At 63.9% G+C, this 18,210-nt stretch overlaps 1 protein-coding gene across 2 annotated transcripts in view; it reads right to left on the reverse strand.

Annotated features, from left to right (window-relative positions):
* The window catches only part of HS1BP3 (HCLS1 binding protein 3), a 50,832-nt gene extending 33,020 nt beyond the window's left edge, over positions 1–17,812 (reverse strand). The window contains exons 1-7 of one of the 2 annotated variants that reach the window (XM_054728321.1): positions 17,773–17,812; positions 15,976–16,141; positions 14,206–14,413; positions 13,734–13,938; positions 6,187–6,347; positions 4,858–4,993; positions 1,222–2,239 (exon numbers count right to left, since the gene is read on the reverse strand). In XM_054728321.1, the coding sequence (XP_054584296.1) occupies positions 1,969–2,239; positions 4,858–4,993; positions 6,187–6,347; positions 13,734–13,938; positions 14,206–14,413; positions 15,976–16,141; positions 17,773–17,804 (1,179 nt within the window). In that variant the 5' untranslated portion in view covers positions 17,805–17,812 and the 3' untranslated portion in view covers positions 1,222–1,968. Of the gene's footprint in view, positions 1–1,221; positions 2,240–4,857; positions 4,994–6,186; positions 6,348–13,733; positions 13,939–14,205; positions 14,414–15,975; positions 16,142–17,772 lie in introns of those variants that run through there. The other variant, XM_054728322.1, reaches the window with a different exon arrangement.
* Positions 17,813–18,210: the final 398 nt, after the last annotated feature.

An 18,210-nucleotide genomic window follows, 5' to 3' on the forward strand; every position in this document is an offset into this window, starting at 1 on the left:
TGCAACTGGAGGCCCCGGGTCCTGCACGGGCAGCTCCTCTGGGTGAGCTCACTGTCACAGAGACACCCGTGCACTGTCCCCCATCGTCCCCGGTGCAGAAAAGAACGCCCCGACCAGTGCTGGAAGGAGTCACGATGGGCTTTATTGCAGGACCAGAGCCACTGGCTCGCCAGCAGGGCCACAGAGATGCCTGGCGAGCACCAGGGCGCCGAGGAGGCCGGCCGCAGCGGAGGAACTCACACCTGAGTGGCAGGTTCTGTCTATGACCCCCCTCCCCCCAGAGGGCCAGCCCCGCACGGGTGCTCTCTGCTCCCACGTCACATGTCAGTGGGAGGTGGGGGGAGGCAGACAGGGAGGGGCAGGGCGCTGGTATGGGGTGCAGAGTTGAGAACTGGGCAGGTGAGAGCCCAGGCAGAAGTGGCCCACCCCCATCACTCCATCCCCCCTCCTTCAGCAACAGAGTGGGCAGGGCTGGGCGAGGCGGGGAGGCAGCAGTGGACGGGAGTGGCCACGGGGCTGAGGCTGTCCCAGAGCCACTCAGGGCCAGGAGACGGGGCCCTGGGAGCTGGCTAAGGCGGAGAGGAGAGGAATTCAGCTCCCAGCCCCAGCCCTGCCCATTTCCTCTCACTCTGGCGCAGGTGGAGAGTAGGGACAGCTGACGGGTGAGTGAGATGCACGACAGGTCAGACGGAGTGCTCCCACCACCCTGGGCCCCGGCGCAGGGCAGGGACAGGGGAGTAGAGGCTCTGAGGCAGCCAGCCCCCGGCTCGGGCAGGGGGGCCTCCCTCAGGGTTGTCTGCTGGCCCCGAACAGGAAAGGTCTGGGGTCCTGGTCTCACCCCCTTCCCAAGCCTCCGCCAGGCAGGACAAGCCACGGGACAAGAGTGGTTGCATTTCACAAAACACCGTGTTTCATGAAACTGGGCCTGAGCGTGAAGACTCCATCATGAGAAGGCATGCTTGGCTCGTTAAACGTCATTCATTCACGGAGGGTTCCTGAGCGTCGCACCAGGCCCCGGCCGTGCCGGGCGAGGGGTCCGGGAGGAGACTAAGGCACTGGCCCTGCCCTGCACAAGGCCCCTCCTCCCGGGAGGACAGGGAGGCCTGGCAGCACCTGCCGCTGGACCGGCGAGGCCTTCAGAGCAGCAGCCGGAGCGCCTCCTGCCGAACGAAGCCCACTGGGCACAGGAGGTGCGCGCCAGGCCCAGGCCCAGGCCCAGGCCCAGGCCCGGCCGAGCCCTGCAGGGCGCGGGGATCACAGCTCAGAGCTGCGGGCTGCACCGGCTCTAAGGCCAGAGGCCCCAGGGGGCCAGGGTCTGTCTGGCCAGGTCTCCCCTGGGACAGGAAGAGAGGAAGACCTGGGCCTGCTGTGCCATCCAATCCCCAGGAGGGCTGGCCTGATCTCTCTCAACTGGACACAGGAAAGCACCCTGATAGCACCTGGGAACCAGAGGCGACTCAGGGACGCCCCAGCCCGCCAGGCTCCCCCCGGCACCCACTCTACATCCCTCTCCTGGGGGACCCTCCCAGAGCCACAGGCCCAGGAGCCATGCGGCCCCCAGCCCCACCCAGGGTGGCAGGCGCTCCGCCCTGTGCTGAGGCGGCAGAGCCGGTGGGCACAGTGGACACAGCGTCCCCCTGCCCCGCATGAGCTGCCCGGGGTTCCCCGTCCCAGTCCTTCCTGGGGCCAGGCTCCCGGTTAGCCAGCATCCCCACCTGCTCCCCCTCCACGTGCTGTGGCCGAGACAGCTGGGCTCAGTTCCTCTGGGGACCCTCTCTCTGTACCACGCAGGGCTCCGTGACCCCACGGGCCAGAGGAAAAGGCACAAGGTAGGACAGGGGTCCTGTGACTTCGGCTTCCCCGCTCGGCACTAGAGATCCGGGCCTGCAAGGCACAGCCCCCACCTCGCCACAGGCCCCCCCACGGGAGCGGGGCTGCCAGCCCGGGGCCAGCACAGGGCAGGGCGGGTCAGAAGAGGCTGGGGGCGGCCTGGCCAGACGCGTCGTGGTCCCGGATGTACTGCAGGATGTCCATCTCGTCCATGGCGTGGATCTGCTGCTGCGGCGGCGGTGGCGGCGGCGGCGGCCCGGCCGCGGCCTCAGACGGGCCGGCTCTGGGGGGAGCAGCTGGCTTTCTGGGTGGCGCTGGCTTAGCTGCCACGGGCGGTTTGGGCTTAGGCGGGGGCTGGGGTTTGGGCTCAGCCCCCAGGTTCAGAATCTGGTCCAAGTCCTCTTCAATTCTAGGGAACCAGAGGGAGACGCCCTGAGCACAGCCTCCTGGGGCCGGAGCCACTGGGGGCGGGCAGACCCCCCGACCCCCGCCAATGACAGTGAGGGCCCCTCCGCCTCTGCTCCTCCAGCTGAACTTGGTCCGGAGGGAGCTTAGCCCCTGAAGTGAGCCGTCCTGGTTCCGCCCCAGGCTCTGCCCCAGGCTCCTGCCCTCAGGCAGGTCTGCCCCCGCCCCCCGCCCCCCGCCCCGCAGGCCCCTCAGTGGGCCACACGGGCGCTGGGCAGAGCCCACCAAGGGCTGGAGCCACCTTAGCCAGGGACCCCCCGAGACGCCACCTTGGCCCCGGACCTCCCAGCCCATGGAAGCGGGTGGGCGGGGTAACAGAGGCCGCAGCCATGTGACGGGCACACGGGCCGTCGCGGGTACCACACGGCGGTTAGGAGTCAGGGCCACGTCCGGCCTCGGCCTCTTGGCTGAGGGAGCGCCTGCGGCCAGCTCCTGGTGGAGGGGCTCAGAGCCCGGGGACCAGGTGCACGATGGGGACCCACTCAGTCCACCCCACCACCCACCCACCCACTGACCTGGGGCGCCAGGCCCTCCCGGGAGGCGCTGCTCAGGGACAGGTGGCTCCTGGCAGCCTCAGCTCAGAGGTGCCCACGCCCCCCACGGAGCCCTGCCCGGGGCAGCCCTGCGGCAGGTGCGGCTCCTGCATCCTCCGCTGGAGTCCGGGGGCCCAGGAGCAGCCCAGGGGTCTGCATTCTGCTCAGACGGGGCCCCTGAGCCACGGGGGGCAGCTGCACGCTGTGTCACCGTCAGGAGTGCACTGGGGCGGAGCAGCGCCTCTGAGCTAAAGGCGCCGGTGGCTCTGCAGTGGGTGGGTGGTCTCCCGCGGGGCGGGTGGTCTCACGAGGGGCGGGTGCTCTCCCGAGGGGCGGGTGGTCTCCCGCGGGGCGGGTGGTCTCCCGCGGGGCGGGTGGTCTCACGAGGGGCGGGTGGTCTCCCGCGGGGCGGGTGCTCTCACGAGGGGCGGGTGGTCTCCCGCGGGGCCGGTGCTCTCCCGCGGGGCGGGTGCTCTCACGGGCCCCTTTCTGAGCGCCGTTCCCAGCCGGGCTCTGCGTCCCGGCTAACAGGTCCCACGGACGCAGTGAAATGTTTTCCCCTGAAGCCACTCATGTGCTCAGAGGCCTGCTCAACAGGTGCCGCCCCAGCCGTCCGGCCACGGGGCCCCTTTGAAGGTCACCCCTTTGAACACCCCCCAGGGATGTGGTGTAGACCCGGGGCCTGTGAGTGCCGCGCCATGGATGCAGAATCGACGGCGCCAGGAGCTGCCCGCGGGGACGGGCTGAGCTCCAGGCGGCAGGGGCTCCCTGGGCGGGACACACACACCCCACCGGGCCCTCTGCCCTCCAGAGCTGACCGTCCTCCGCTTCCCTGTGCCTCAGTTTCTCCCCTAAACACATAACAACCCCGGCTCCTCCAGCCTGCCAGACCACCGGGGCGAGGCCACGGGGCAGCGTGAACAGACCAGGGGCGTGGGGAGATGCAGACACAGGAGCAGCCCGCCTGTGGGGGGCTCGGACGCAGAGACCGTGCCAGGCCCGCGGCTGCTAACGCCCAGGCCAGTGCCTCGGCGCCACACGGCTGTTCCCGGAGAGAAACGGCTCAGCTTCCCGGGAACCGCCGGGCCCGGCCTGCATCCCGGGGGGCCGGAGGCTGTGATGCAGAGACGCCCGGTGCTGAGCACTCCGAGCCCCGGAAGCTGCCCCCAGCCTCTCCTCGTCCAGGTGCTGGAGGGCCCCCGAAGGTGTGGGAGGACGGGACACGGGCAGGGGGACCTGGGTGCCAGTGCCCTCGGACCCCTCCCACACTCCATCTTCTACAAAGCGGAGGTAACAGCACCGAGCGGAGCAATGGGGAGCACTGAGGTCAAGTGCTAAGGGCCCAGCACGCAGCGGGGCCCGCAGCCGGCGCGCCGTAAGCGGTGGCTCTCTGTGAGCACGCGGTCTGCCAAGCCCCCTCCCCAAGCAGACCTGCCTCGCTGTCCCCCTTCAACCCTCCTGCCGGCCCCTGTGGGCACGGCCGCTGTCCCGGGAGCCGCAGCTGCCAAGGGCCGGTTGTATTTGCTCCCAAGCCCTTTTATGCCAGAGGTGCTTGCCCTGGCAATTAAAACACTGCTATTCTTGCCGAAACCGGTTTGGCTCAGTGGATAGAGCGTCGGCCTGTGGACTGAAAGGTCCCAGGTTCGATTCTGGTCAAGGGCACGTACCTTGGTTGCAGGCACATCCCCAGTAGGGGGTATGCAGGAGGCAGCTGATCGATGTTTCTCTCTTGTCAATGTTTCTAACTCTCTATCCCCTCTCCCTTCCTCTCTGTAAAAAATCAACAAAAAATAAAAAATAAAACACTGCTATTCTTTATGTAAACTATTAAAGGAAAAGAAAATGACTCGGGCGTAGTGTTACCTTCCTGAAACCCCCCGGGGGCCAGCTGCCCCCCACCGGCGCTGCCTTCCCAGGCCAGGACCCTCCCTCAGAGACCAAGGCCGGTGAAACGCTCCCCCCTGGGACAGGTCTGTGGCTCTGCCCAGGCCACTCTCAGAGCTGGGAAGCACGCGGGGGGCGGAGGTACCTGAACAGCTCCTCGGAGGCCTCTCTGTAGCCCCGGCAAGGCACGGGCCCTCCACTCGCAGGTGCTGCCGGCAGCAGTAAGGGGTCACCCAGGGGGACGGCCCCTCCGAGGTCAGGATCATCAAACAGCGTCAGGGCTGCGGAGAAGGGAGCAGCAGAGCGGTCAGAGGGAGTCCTGCCCATCCTCCGAGGCCGGGGGAAGGGGGGCGGAGGGAGGGGTGCCCAGCCAGGGACCAGGCAGAGCACAGAACCAGAGGAATGGGGCCAGGGAATACGGGCCAGGTGCTCACCGGGACCAGCACACCTGTGTGACAGGCGCCACCTCCCACCCCCAGTCAGCGGATGGCCCCACTCGGTTCAAGTCCAGGTGGACTTCCTGGAGGAAAAAGCCATGGCTGCACCCCAGTTTCCCAAGTGCTTCCTGAGCACCACCCACTGGCCAAGGGCTGCTGCCTGTGGGGATGCAGGGGTGAGCTGACACCACTCTCCCCACAGCCCCTGCCTCCGAGGAGCCTGGGTGCAGCCCTGCCTCCACGGCCCTCAGGAAGGGACCACGGCCTCTCCACCTGGGAGAGCCCTCCTTCTTCAGCAGACCTTTCGGGATCCAGCTCAAGTAGAGCCCCCTCCTACAGGAAGCCTTCCCTGATGTCGCCACTCAGACCTGTTACACACTCAGGCTCTCCTGTAATTGTCGGGAGACGTCCCGTCTCCTGTGGGAGGCCCCGAGGCTGGAGTGTGTCTTGCTCATCATTACGTTCTCGGGCCCAGCCCAGAGCCTGGCCTTCGGTGGGTGGTCACCAAGTGTTGGCTGAATTAACGGGTGACATCCATTCCTGGCCCTGGAAGAGGACCCGGGCGGGGTGAGGAGAGGTCAGACCCAGGGGCAGGGGGAGAAGTCCTGAGGACGCCCAGCTTCCCTTTTCCATCTCTGCCCAGCACCCTCCCGTGGGGTCGACATGGGTGACAGAACCTCGTGTCACAATCCTAATCCTGGAGTTGCGGAAGGAACGCCCGGGGCAGTCAGCATCCACTTTCCACCCGTGCCCACGTCTGGCCACCCCAATCCCAATCCATACTTCTTAAAGCAACAGAGAAAGGTCCCCTCCCCCCTCCAAGGGATGAGCAGAACACACACACACAAGCCCAGAATGTTCCAGGCTGTGAGACACGAGGCACGAGACAAGGTTTCTCCAGTAGAAGAACATCTGCGCCGAGTCTGTGTCACGTCGAAACCTGTTCCCATGGGGCAGGTCCACAGCCACTCACAGAGGCTGGGCTGGTCACCCAGGGGGCACCGAGGGGGACAGGAACACACTGGGGCTCCACTTACGGTCCCTGGGGGGTGCGTCCTCTGCGGCGCCCCCGGCGGAGAGCTTCCTGCTTGGGCTGAAGAGCTCTGCATCGGGGTCCACCTCTTCGTCAAAGAGGGTGAGCCGTGGCGAGGGTCTGGGCTTCACCGCTGCTTTGGGACACTTTTTTGGCTTCTTGGAGCTAGAGAATCACAGATAAGACTCCAGGTTAGGACATGTGAGGACAGCCCCGCCGGGCAGCCCAGGTGGCCATGTCAGAGCCACACAGGACACTGGGTGGGTTTGAACTTGTGTCCTGAAGGGCCTATCCGAGGACCTGACACTGGAGGTGGGAAGACCCTGGGACCAGAAGGGGCCGAGCGCAGTGCCCAGGGAAACACTGCCGGGATGCACAGGAGGAGAGGGTGGGTGTCTGGGCTACGTGGCCCGTGGCCAGAGGACCCGCAGCGGGAGGGGCCACACAGACCTCAGGCTCAACTGCGTGGTCACCCGTCTCCTTCCAGAGGCTGTGGAGGTGGCGGAGCTCAGTGCTCCCTGGGGCGCAACTCAGTCACTCCGTGCCACTTGGAAACAAAGTCTGAGGCCACAAACCTCAGAACCCAGCTCCAGGAGAGAGCATAAAGGAGCCCTAGTAAATGTTCCATTTCCCATACACATCCTCCCATCCCTTGAGTGGCATAACCTCAAGCTAGGGTGCGGTACTCAGAGTGCCCACAAGAGGGCATTATTGCAACGCCTCCATTATTGGGTGCTGTTCTCAGAATGTCCACCAGAGCACCACTGCAACACATCCCTGACCAGGATGCTGATCTCGAAATGCCCACGAGAGGGCACTACTGCGCCTAATCCCTTACCAGGGGGCTTTTCTCAGAATGCCCACAAAAGGGCGCTATTGAGCCTAATCCCTAACTAGGGGGGGGCAGTTTTCTGAATGACCACAAGAAGACGCTAATTGAGCCTAATTCCTCACTAAGGTGCCGTTGTCCAAATTTCCACAAGATGGTGCTACTGAGCATAATCTCTTATCAGAATGCTGTTCTCAGAATGTCCAAAAGAAGGGAGATTAAAAATGGCCACAGAGTAAGTGGATGTTACGCAGACATAGGCTCAGGACCAAACTGGAATTACAACTAAATTACAAAAAAATCACCCTGAATAATCCACTCAAAACTAGCCTGAGAGAACCCTGATAACCAAAAACGGAAATTGGAGACTGCATAGAGACTTGTAGGCAGGGTGGAGGCCCAAAAGTGCTGGCTGGACTCGGGCGCAATTTAGATGAATTCCTTACTAGGGTGCTGTTCTCAGAATGCCCAAAGAGGGCGCTATTTAACGTAATCCCTAACTAGGGTGCTGTTCTCAGAATGCTCACAGGAGGGCTTTATTGCACCTAATGCCTTACCAGGGTTCTATTCTCAGAATGCCCACTAGAGGGTCCTATTGCACCTAATACTTTACTAGGGTGCTGTTCTCAGAATATACACAAGAGGGCATTATTATCCCTTACTTGGGGGGCGGGGGGAGGGGGTCTCAGAATGCCCACAGCAGGCACTATTTCTCCTAGTCCCTTACCAGGGTGCTGTTCTCAGAATGCCAACAAGAGGGCGCTACTGCACTTAATCCCTTAATGGGATTCTGTTCTCAGAATGTCCACAAGAGAGCACCCTTCACTTCTGTCCCCCTGAGCAATCCCCACCTCCTTCAGGATGCCCTTCTGCTACTTAGAGCCCCACCAGGCTCTGTCACCCCTAAGGGGTCCTGCTCTGGGCCAGAAGCTGCTGCGGGAATCCAGGAGGGGCCGGAGGGAGCTCCGGGCGGTGGGGGTGTCTGTCCTGGCCGGGCGGTGGTTACGTATGCACATGCACACTCCTGTGGACTGAGCGCGTAGTTCTGTGCACGTCACTGTAGGTTATGCTGCCAGCACACAAAGTTGTGTTTAGTTTAACATGATCTAATCCCTACCCCTTATGCCTAAATGAGCCGTTTGAAGGTTCCTGAAAACGAGAATAAGCTTTTTACTGGAAACAGGATTTCTGGTTCGACTGCCTGCCTGGCGGGCAGCTCCCTGGACAGAGGTCACCGCCTGAGCTCCTGTTGGCAACACCACGTGGCGAAACTGCGTGCACAGGCTGGTTCTGCCCCAACCGATGGGAAGATTAACCAGCAGCAGTTAAAGGTAGCGGAGGGGGTGCCGGAGGGCGATGCTCCAGGCCACCATCCCCGCGGGCTGCATTCAGAGGCCTGCGAGGGTTTCAGGCTCCCAGCGGGGGTGGGGAGAAGCTACACGAGCCAGGAGCACCTGTCGGAAGGCCGCGGGGAGGCGGGGGGAGCACACCTCTGCACTCAGGGCCGAAGCCCCGGCCAGAGGGTCTCCGTCAGGCTCCCTGGGCAGATGAAGACACGGTGGTTCAGAGAGGCTAGGGGTCTGCTCAAGGCCGCACAGCAGGCAGGGACACTGATGAGAACCGAGGGCCGTCACGGTCCCCTGCTCCTGCCCCTCAAAGTGTCCCAGGAGCAGGAATGAGATACGGGACAGGGTGGGACACAGGCTCGATCCTGCTGTTGGGGGAGACAGCGGCCCACTGTGAAGGTAGAGAGGGAGCAGAGACGGGGCGGGGGCTGTGCCGGGAAGCCCAGGCACCCATGCCCCGTTCTCTCTCCGTTCTGGGCACAAGCCAGATGGGCTCACGTCACAGGCCACCAGGGTCACGTCTCTGCCTTGGCGCCAGGCCCAGGCCCTGCCTGGCTACTGGGAGAGCCGAGAGCCGCCCAGGCCCCATCCTCACAGCAAGGGCTTTCCCGAACCCTCAGCGCCGCCGGCACACACCTGGGAGAGTCAGGGCGGCTGCTCTGACTGGGGTGCTGCCCCCTTTGTCTCACGGATCAGGCAGTTAGTCCAGTTCCTGACCCACAGCAGTGGTGCCAAAGACAGGCTGTGGCTCTCAGGGCGGGGCAGCTGAGGGGCCCCGGCCGAGACCTCCTGAGTCAGAGCCCGGGGGCCAGTCGGGAAGTGTGTGAGCCCCCGAGGAACTGGTGATCAGGCAGGTGTGGCAGCTGCCGGACCAGCCTGGGGCCTGGGCCTCTGCCCCACCGCTGCCCCTCAGTTCCCCTTGCCTGGCCGGCTCCCGAGACAGCGGGGACTGCAGCAGGGAGGACCGAGGGAGAGCCGGGCCCGGCCCCCCGCCCAGAACCTAGCAGGCCCAGAACAGCTCCTGGAGAAACAAGCTCACGTGCCACCCAGCAGAGGGCCCTGCAGCAGCGGCCCAGGCTCCCGGACCAGCCCTCGGAGGCGGCGTGGAGGAAGGAACCCTCCAGAGAACAAAGGGAGCGAGAGCGAGAGGTGATGGTCTCCCGTGAAGCCACTCCGAGGTCCCCGCGATCTCCCTTCTCCCACCGCCTCCTGGATCCGGGAGCACAAACCAGGCCTGACGCCCCTCCCCGGGAGTTCTCTCAAACGGGACGGGTGTTCTTGTTTTCCTCCCTGGAGAGGGTTTCGATCTTTTGTCATCTTGGGTTACAGTGAACCCAGGGCCCAAGGGGCTGCACAGTCAGGCACCCCCCGTGCTCCGCCCCCCGCCGCCTGACTGAGCAGGAAATGGGGACCCTGGCTGGCCGAAAGCCCCAGGGTCCTGTCCTGGTGGGTCCCCAAACTTCAGTCTCTGGGGCTCAGTAGTGTGCCTGGTCCAGAGGAATAAAATATCAAAGGGAAAAAAAGGATGGATGGACGGATGGACAGACAGATGCACGGATGGCAGAAGGAAGGAAGGAAGGGGGGAAAGAAGGACAGACAGACAAACAGATGGACAGATGGGGTGACAGTACGTCTTTTGTCCGGACTTATTTCTTCCTGCTCCCCCAGGGAGGAGGGGGAAGGGAGTGAAGGGAGGGGGCTCCCGGCATCACTCCGAGACTCAGACACGCAGCTAGGAAGCCCTGGGCTCCCGTGGCTCCTCCAAAGCGCGCTCAGCCCCTGGGCTGGTCTCTCCGCAGCCCCCACCGCCCGTCCTGGGAGCACTCAGCCTGCACTCAGCCCAGCACTGCCGAGGCTCCTTCCCCGCGAGAACCTGTGCGGGCGATGGTGGCAGAGTGAGGGAGCCCGGCCACTGTCCCCGGCCTCCCAGCGGCGCAGCCACAGACACGCCGACGGTGACACACAGGGCAGCGATTCAGGAAGAGGTGATGGGGACGCGGGCAGCAGCCCAGGGGCGGGGGGGGGGGGGAGGGCGGTTAAGGGGGAAGGGAGACTCAGGCCCAGGAGCCGAGACCCTCATTCCAAGAGGGTCTGTGGGGGAGTGACTTGGGCACGGCCGGAACCTGTCCCCATGGACGCTTTGCTCATGGTCCCTGGAGAAATGCTCAGGGCCTGGGGAGCAGCCACCGTGTGTGTGTGTGTGTGTGTGTGTGTGTCGGGGGGGAGTGGAGGGGGGGGGGGGGACAAGACCAGGAGAACATCAGAAGGCAAAGTGGGAAGTGTGGGTGCTGAAGTGGTCAGCGGGCGGAAGAGGCGTCCCTCGGGCGATGCCAGGTTTCTGACTCCGGCGAAGGGTCAGGCCCACAGGTGTGAGGTGAGCCGCTCTATCCCAGCCCAGCTTCCTCCTCGCTCACTCACAGTCATGCGCACATGGATGCAGGCTGCACCCACGGGCGAGGGCCCTGGGGTTCCGCTGTCCCCCTCCGGCCCTCCCCCCCCACCGTCCACCCAGCTGTCTGCGGGAAGCACTGCCCAGCTCTGCATTCCCAGGAAACACCCAGCTTCACCACCCAGGCCGCCGCCCACCCGGAGCTGGGTCCTTCCTCCAGCCAGTGTGGGGAGCCCAGGCCTCTAGGAAGGTGAGCTCCGGGAACCAGCCTGTCCCTGGCGCAGGCGAGAGTCCTCAGGGATGGGGGCCTGGAGGGGTGCCCGAGCGCTTGGGGAGGCGGAGGGGGCCCGGCAGGCAGGGTTCGAAAAGGCAGAGGCTTTCCCGACAGAGTGTGAAGTCCATCAAGAACCCTTCGCTACTCCGAGGGGCACAGCCGAGGCCCTGGCAGGAGTGGGGGCAGGGGTCTGGGGGGAAGCTCAAGAGCAAAACCACTCGGGCCGTGAAAAAGTCCCTCTCCGCCTGTGAGAGCAAAACCTACGGAAAACCCGCGGCCGCGGCCGCGGCCCCTGTGGACCAGCACAGAGAACGCAGAAGCCCACGGATCCATCTGCAAAACCGAGCCCATGAGCTGAAAAAGCAAAGTATGGAATGGCGCGTGGGACACATCCCACTTCGGCAATAAAACAGGAATACCCCCAAGTATACACCTTCACTGTGTGTTCCATTTTACATGCTAATCGCATCTTCTTGGAGTTAAAATGAAACACGCTTCTAGCGGCATCTTGCCAGCAGCAGGCAGGGCCGTTCTGGCAGAACTCCATCCTCCTCAGAACCGCGAAGTCTCCAAAATAGAAAGTTAAATACAAAAACCATGTATGACATGGAAAGCGACACGGAGAGGCCACTAAGTGGGGGGAAACCGCATAGAAAGGCACGCGCGCTGACGTCTGCGGCTGCGCGGATCGCGTGGGTCGCGCTGGGCCAGGGATGCACACAACCCCCCAGGCGGGGGCGCAGAGGGTCGGGATGGGCCGGGTGAGGGCTTTTTCTATCGTGAAGCGCTTTCTAACGGTTGCGAACTCGTCTTTTCCCTGATCAAAACCAGGTCTAAAAAGACAAAGAAAAGCCCGGCCGGTCCCTGCTCCCGGCTTTGTGCCGGCGGCTCCCAGCCTTCCAGCCGCGGAGCAACAGCGCCCTCCCGTGGCCGCGGCGGAGAACACCGAGGCGGGAGCGGATCCAGATGCGCGCTTGGGGGTGTGGGCGCGGGGCGCGGGGCGCGGGGCGCGGCACAGCTGGGAAGGCGGGGCTGCAGCGGCAGAGGAACTGAGGGCACAGGATGGAGAAATACTCAAGCAAAGCCTAGGTCACCTGTAAAGAACAGCAAGTGCCCCACCAAAGGACAGGGTGGCCGCGCTGTGCTAGCAAGCCAACAGGCCACCTCGGTGTCCCGGGAGAGGCCGGGGGACACCTGACTTCAAGGTGCTCCTGCCACACACAAGACCCTGGGCAAGTCCCCACTCAGCTCTGTCCTCAATGTCCCCCTCTGTGCAAAGGGGATGCTTGCTCCCAGGGCCTGGCCCAGCTCTCGGACCGCTGAGAGAGTGGACTCGAGGGGCAGTGCAGGGAGGTGGCCCTGAGCCCCAACGCTGCTGTTTGTGGCTGAACCTGGACGCCCAGCTTCAGCTTCCTCAGACACAAAATGAGGCCGTGCTGGTATCGGCCTCCGTTCCCCAAACCAGACCCACCGTGGGCCTGAAAGCAACTGGTGCATCTTAAAAAAATTTTAAAAAAGAATAGGATAGGAAACACTTATTCCCATCAATTCTGATCAGTTCCCAGCATTCCATAATCTCTCAAAAAAAATGTGAGCTGTTATTATTATTCCTGAGGTGGTGACAGCACTGAGTGTTGTCACATTAAATGAAAAGCCGGCAGAAGGTCTGAGGCCTTGGGGACCCCTCTTGGTGCTAAGCTTTCCTCGGATCCAGAAGCGAGGCCCCGGAGTGCAGGGCTAGGGATGGTGTTGGGGGACAGGTGGTCCCGGGATGGCGGACGCATCGCCCAACGATCTGCTACTGATGCAAAGAGGAAATGCAGGCGGCCATGCCAATCCCAAAGAGCATTTTCCTTCCCACAAAAGGAGCCGCTTGGCTAGGCATGCCCTTAGGCTGGCACAAACCCCCAAGTCTATCTCAGCTTGGCACCGTGTGCGGCCACTCAGAGCAGCAGAGCATGCGAGTTCAAGCACAGCCCCAGTCCCATTTTACTGAAAAAAGCCCCAGAAGGGCGTGCGGGTCACGTAAGGCTGATAGGAAGGTTATGACAAATTTCTCCTGATATAACCCAGCCGCCCTCACTGCTGCTCTCAGCCAGTGTATGTGTGTGTGTTTGCACCTGCACATGCTTGCTTGTGTGTTCATGTGTGTGCACATACGTATAAAGGGGACACACTCCACTGGCCAGGGACCCTGGCGCACTGTACCCCCTTGAATCACACACCACTGGCACCTCATGGGTCACCAATGCCCTCCGCACATGGGATTCCCGGGAGCCTTACAACCACCCTGTGGGGCGGCGGGGCCCAGGGAAACGGCCCTGCTACAGACGTGACAGCCCAGGGCGCTCCAGTCACCTGCCCACGTCACGTCACCGGCTGCCAGGGATGAGCTGGACAGAGAAGCCAGGCCTCTGGGCTGGCGGGTGGGGTCGGGCACCCTGGGCTTCAGAGCTGCTGGGGGGCTGGAGGCAGCTCTGCCAGGCCTCCGTGGGGGCCACCCTGTGACCAGGGAGGGGCAGGTGATACCTGAGCCCAGCCCCCAAGACACTGGTGATGTGAGGTGAGCAGCCAGCCAGCTCCGCCAGCGCCCCAGGCCGTACAGGGTGATGGCCCCCGGTGACAGCCCAGGGAGATGGGGGGAAGGAGGAGCCGTCCCCAGAGAGCCTGGAACCAGCCAGAAGGGGGCGCTCCCCAGATCGGGGAGACCTACCGCATGATGCCTAGGGGGTCCAGGGCCTCCTCCTCTTCCGAGGACTTCCCCGCGTCCTCTTCCTGGCCAGGGGTGGGCGGCCCCTCCGCGCCCTCCTGCTGCTGGAAGAAGTCGAAAGCCTCCCCGTCGTCCCCGGCCTGGCCGCCGGTGTCCAGGACAGAGACACCTCTGCTGCTGGGGTCTGCCGCCCCCGGGGAGCTGGTGCCTGTGGGGGAGCAGAAAGAGGCGTCTGACCCCGACTGCCAGGGGACCAGTGCCTCGCCACACCTGAGGGGCAGGACCTGAGGGTGGATGGGGGGGCAGCCAAGCCTCGGAGGGTTGGCAGCCCCGGCGAAGCCTGGAGTGGAGCGGGTACACGGGAGCCTCAGAGCGCGGCGCAGGCAGGGGCTCCCGGACCGCCGCGGCCCAGGCCGGTCCGGCCTCGCTCTGGGCCAGGGGAGCCCGCAGGGACCCGGGGCAGAACCTCGGGTACCTAGGAATTCCAGCAGCTCCGGGCTGCCGGCCAGCTCAGCGTCCTGGGAGACGCAGCGCAGGATCTCGTGGAACACGGCCCTCCTTTCCCGGATGTCGGACTCCCCGACGAACAGGACCTTCCTGGGCAGCGGGGGCAGGCTGGCTGCTGGGTAACGGCCGCTCAGCTTCTGGTAGAACTCCTCGATCTCGCTGTACTTTTTGGAGACCTGGAACGAGAGAAGCACGTGGGTTCCTGAGTGCAGAGGGCAGAGCGGGCTTCTCCCCTGACCCATCCAGAGGCCCTAAGAGGGGGCGGGCTGTTCAGAGTCCACCGAGGGGCAGCCCTCCCAGGAAGTGCGCCCTGGCTGTGCCTCCTTCCTGACCGCACCCCTCCCCCCCACACCCCAGCTGCTGGTCTCAGGCTCCAGTCCTTATCCCTCCTGATCACTCCTGGCTCAACCACGGTCTTAGGGCCCCAGGAAAGGGCCGTCATGGCGGACCCGGGCACTGACTGTCACAGGCCCAGGCGGGGACGGTGGATAGAGGGAGCCCAGCCTGCAGGTGCGCGTGGCCACCGCTTCCCTCTAGGCCCGTGGTCGGCAAACTGCGGCTCGCGAGCCACGTGTGGCTCTTTGGCCCCTTGAGTGTGGCTCTTCCACAAAATACCACAGCCTGGGCGAGTCTATTTTGAAGAAGTGGCGTTAGAAGAAGTTTAAGTTTAAAAAATTTGGCTCTCCTTGCCGAAACCGGTTTGGCTCAGTGGATAGAGCATCGGCCTGCGGACTCAAGGGTCCCAGGTTCAATTCCGGTCAAGGGCATGTACCTTGGTTGCAGGCACATCCCCAGTAGGAGGTGTGCAAGAGGCAGCTGATCGATGTTTCTCTCTCATCGATATTTCTAACTCTCTATCCCTCTCTCTTCCTCTCTGTAAAAAAATCAATAAAATATATTTTAAAAAAAATTTGGCCCTGCGGACTGAAAGGTCCCAGGTTCAATCCCGGTCAAGGGCATGTACCTGGGTTGCGGGCACATCCCCAGTGGGAGGTATGCAGGAGGCAGCTGATGGATGTTTCTCTCTCATCGATGTTTCCAACTCTCTATCCCTCTCTCTTCCTCTCTGTAGAAAGTCAATAAAATATCCGTTGACTGAGTTTGCCGACCACTGCTCTAGGCCGTCAGTGCCTGCGTGAGATGGCCTCAGGTCTGGCTGGCCGACAGGTCACCTTCAAGCGACAACACGCGTCCCTTTTCTCAGCACGGCTCTCTGGACACTCTCCGGGGAGTCAGCCGCAGCCTTCCAGTGGCGAAGAGCCAGGTGCTGCCAAGTCAGTTTCTCTGCCATCAGCCCGGCCCCCTCTGCACCCCGGTACCTCGAGGAAGCAGCCAGGGCTCCTGCTGGCCCTCGGAAGGCGTCCTGCCCGGCGGAGTCACCCTGGGGCAGCGCTCAGCTTCCCGCAGAGCCAGGGTCCGACGGCGGCCTCCCTCAGCCTCTCTCCGGAATCCCTCCCGCAGCTAGTTCGCGCTCTGGCTGCCCGTTTCCTCCCAGGGTGTCTCCGCCCCAAGAGGCTCCGGTCTCCCGAGGGGGAGCTGCTATAGGACGGCGGACCCCACCCCACCAGCGGCCCAGCGGCCTCCCTCGGCCTCCTCGACGCCTCTGTGCGTTCCCCATCGCCGGGCCTGTGCCCCCACCTTCTCTGCGGGAGCCTCGAGCAAGACGACGCGAACATGCTCACTTCTACTCCCAGGCCAGGGCGCCCTCAGGAGCCCGCGGGCAGAGCCCCCAGCTCACCAAGAACTGGACGACATCCTCGGGCCTGTGCCTGGCCGACTTGAAGGCGGCCAGCCGGGTGACCACCAGGATCTGGTACTCCACGTGGCCGGACATCATCTTGCCCCGCACCTCCTGGTGCTGCGGCACGGCCAGGTCGAGGCCCGTGTGGGCATTCTGCACGCGCCTGCCGGAGGGGAGAAGGCAGAGGACGCTCAGCCTCAGGCCCGCAGGCTTCCCGGGCGAAACTGAGGCGGGGCCCGGCGGGGCCCGGCGGGCCTGGGTGCCAGGCTGCTGCCCTGGCCTGGCTCAGCGGTCACAGCGCCAGGCCACCAGCCCTGCCACACGCCAGGCCCTCCGAAAGCCTGGCTTCCCAGGCCGGCGCCCCCGTCTTGGGGTGGTTCAGGGACAAAGGCTGCTCCCGGCAGGAAGACAGGTGAGAGCAGAGGTGGGCTCGTGGAAAATCACGGGCAGCTGAGCGTCCCACACAGGCACAGAGCAGGCCTCGGTCAAGTTCCGCTGGACGGAGGACGGTGTGAGTGCCCGTGGGGATGGTGGGGGGAGGCGGGGCCTTCCTGGGCACATCCCCTGCGGGTGGCTGCCACCAAGAAGCCAGGGGCACCCAGGACCCCACCGTCACCTCCAGCCCCTGGGTCCTCGCGGGTGGGGCTGTGTGGACGCAGCATCCGAGCCACGCCCCCACGGGTCTGCGAGCGGCTGAGAGGGTGCCTGCTGCTGGCCCTGCGCCTGCCGGCTGACCTCACACCCTGTTCTTACAGAAAGGGAAACTGAGGCTCAGCGAGGAGGCGACTTAGGTGGCACCAGGGAGATCTCTTCGGCCCACGAAGCCGTGGCCTGCGCCCTCGCTGTATTTTGCAGAGGAGACCCGGGCAGGCTCTCACCTCCGCGCTTACTTAAAGGGTCCTGTTTTCCAGACCTGGAGTCCCAGGGAAGTTCGTTCCAGCTGGGGAAAGGACCTTCATTTATGGAATAAAGTTGGCGTCTCTGCCCAAGATCTCATGTAGGGGGAACAGGGATGGAGGACGTGAAGATACGGGAAGTGAGTCACTTTACAGATGGTGAAAGGCAGGAAGGAGCAGCAGAGTCAAGGCGGGTCCTGGCCCCCTTTCCGGGTCCATCCTGCCCTGGGTCCTCCAGGCCTGGACCAGGGGCGGGTGTGTGTGTGTGGGTGGGGGGGGGGGGGGAGGCCTCCAAGGCCGCTGCTGTAACTTGCCCTTCTCCAGAGCTACCTCCTTGAGCAGCTGCCCCTTCTTCTCACCCTTCCCTGGGTAACAGCCCCCCTTCCTGCAGGGCGTGGCCTCATTCACCCCCTCCCAGAAGCCTGGGTCCACCCCTGCCCTGCGTTCCCACGGCAACCTGGCCTTCCTACCCCTCCCAGCACCTGTCCCCGCGGTTCTGCGTGCATCGCCCTGTGTCCCCGGCCCCAGGGTTGAGCAGCTGAGCGCCGACGGGATGCAGGGCTAGATTTTTGTGCCAATGAACGGGGAGGGGAGTGGAGGGGAGGGGTGCCCTGTTCCACTGGGTCTTGGGTGAGCTCGTGACCCTCCGGGGCCTTCATTCTCTCTATCTGTAAAACGGGGACGCTAGATGCCGCCCCCTCTTCTGCAGGGCGGTGGAGGGGCCGAGCCCAGAGCCATGGCCAGAGCGCTACAGAGGCCGGCCGGCCGGCGGCGGGTCACGCCCGGGGGCCGCCGTCTCCGCCGGCTGCTCCGCCCGGGCGCACGGAGCCGCGGCTCGCGCGGACCCGGACTCCACGGCGCGCAGGACGCGGTATCGGGGCGCCCGAGTCTGGCTCACCTGGAAGTGACGAGCGCCGGTGGGCACTGCATGACGGCGGCTGGGGCGGGGCCTGTCACGGGACCTGCCGGCGCCGGCGTCGCCGCGTCCCCGCCCCGCGCGCACGGCCGGACTCCTGCCCTCGCCCGCCCCCTGGTGGCCACTGCGCTGGGCCAGAGGCGACGTTCATTGATGGGCCTTTCTGATAATCCTGCCCTGCACCCCCAATGAACATACAAACAAGTGGGACAAATCCATGTTTCTCTCTCAAATCAATTTTTTTTTAAAAAAAGTTACCTTTAGCTCGTCATAGATTGGCACCTCGAAGTCCTTAGTCAGATCCAGGCTACTGTCCTCTGCTACTTTGGGGGGTGGTTGATTATCCAGGCCAGTGGTCGGCAAACTCATCAGTCAGCAGAGCCAGATATCAACAGGACAACGATTGAAATTTCTTTTGAG

Source organism: Eptesicus fuscus, chromosome 16 (assembly GCF_027574615.1).
Source record: "Eptesicus fuscus isolate TK198812 chromosome 16, DD_ASM_mEF_20220401, whole genome shotgun sequence".
In the NCBI taxonomy this organism is placed as follows: Eukaryota; Metazoa; Chordata; class Mammalia; order Chiroptera; family Vespertilionidae; genus Eptesicus; species Eptesicus fuscus.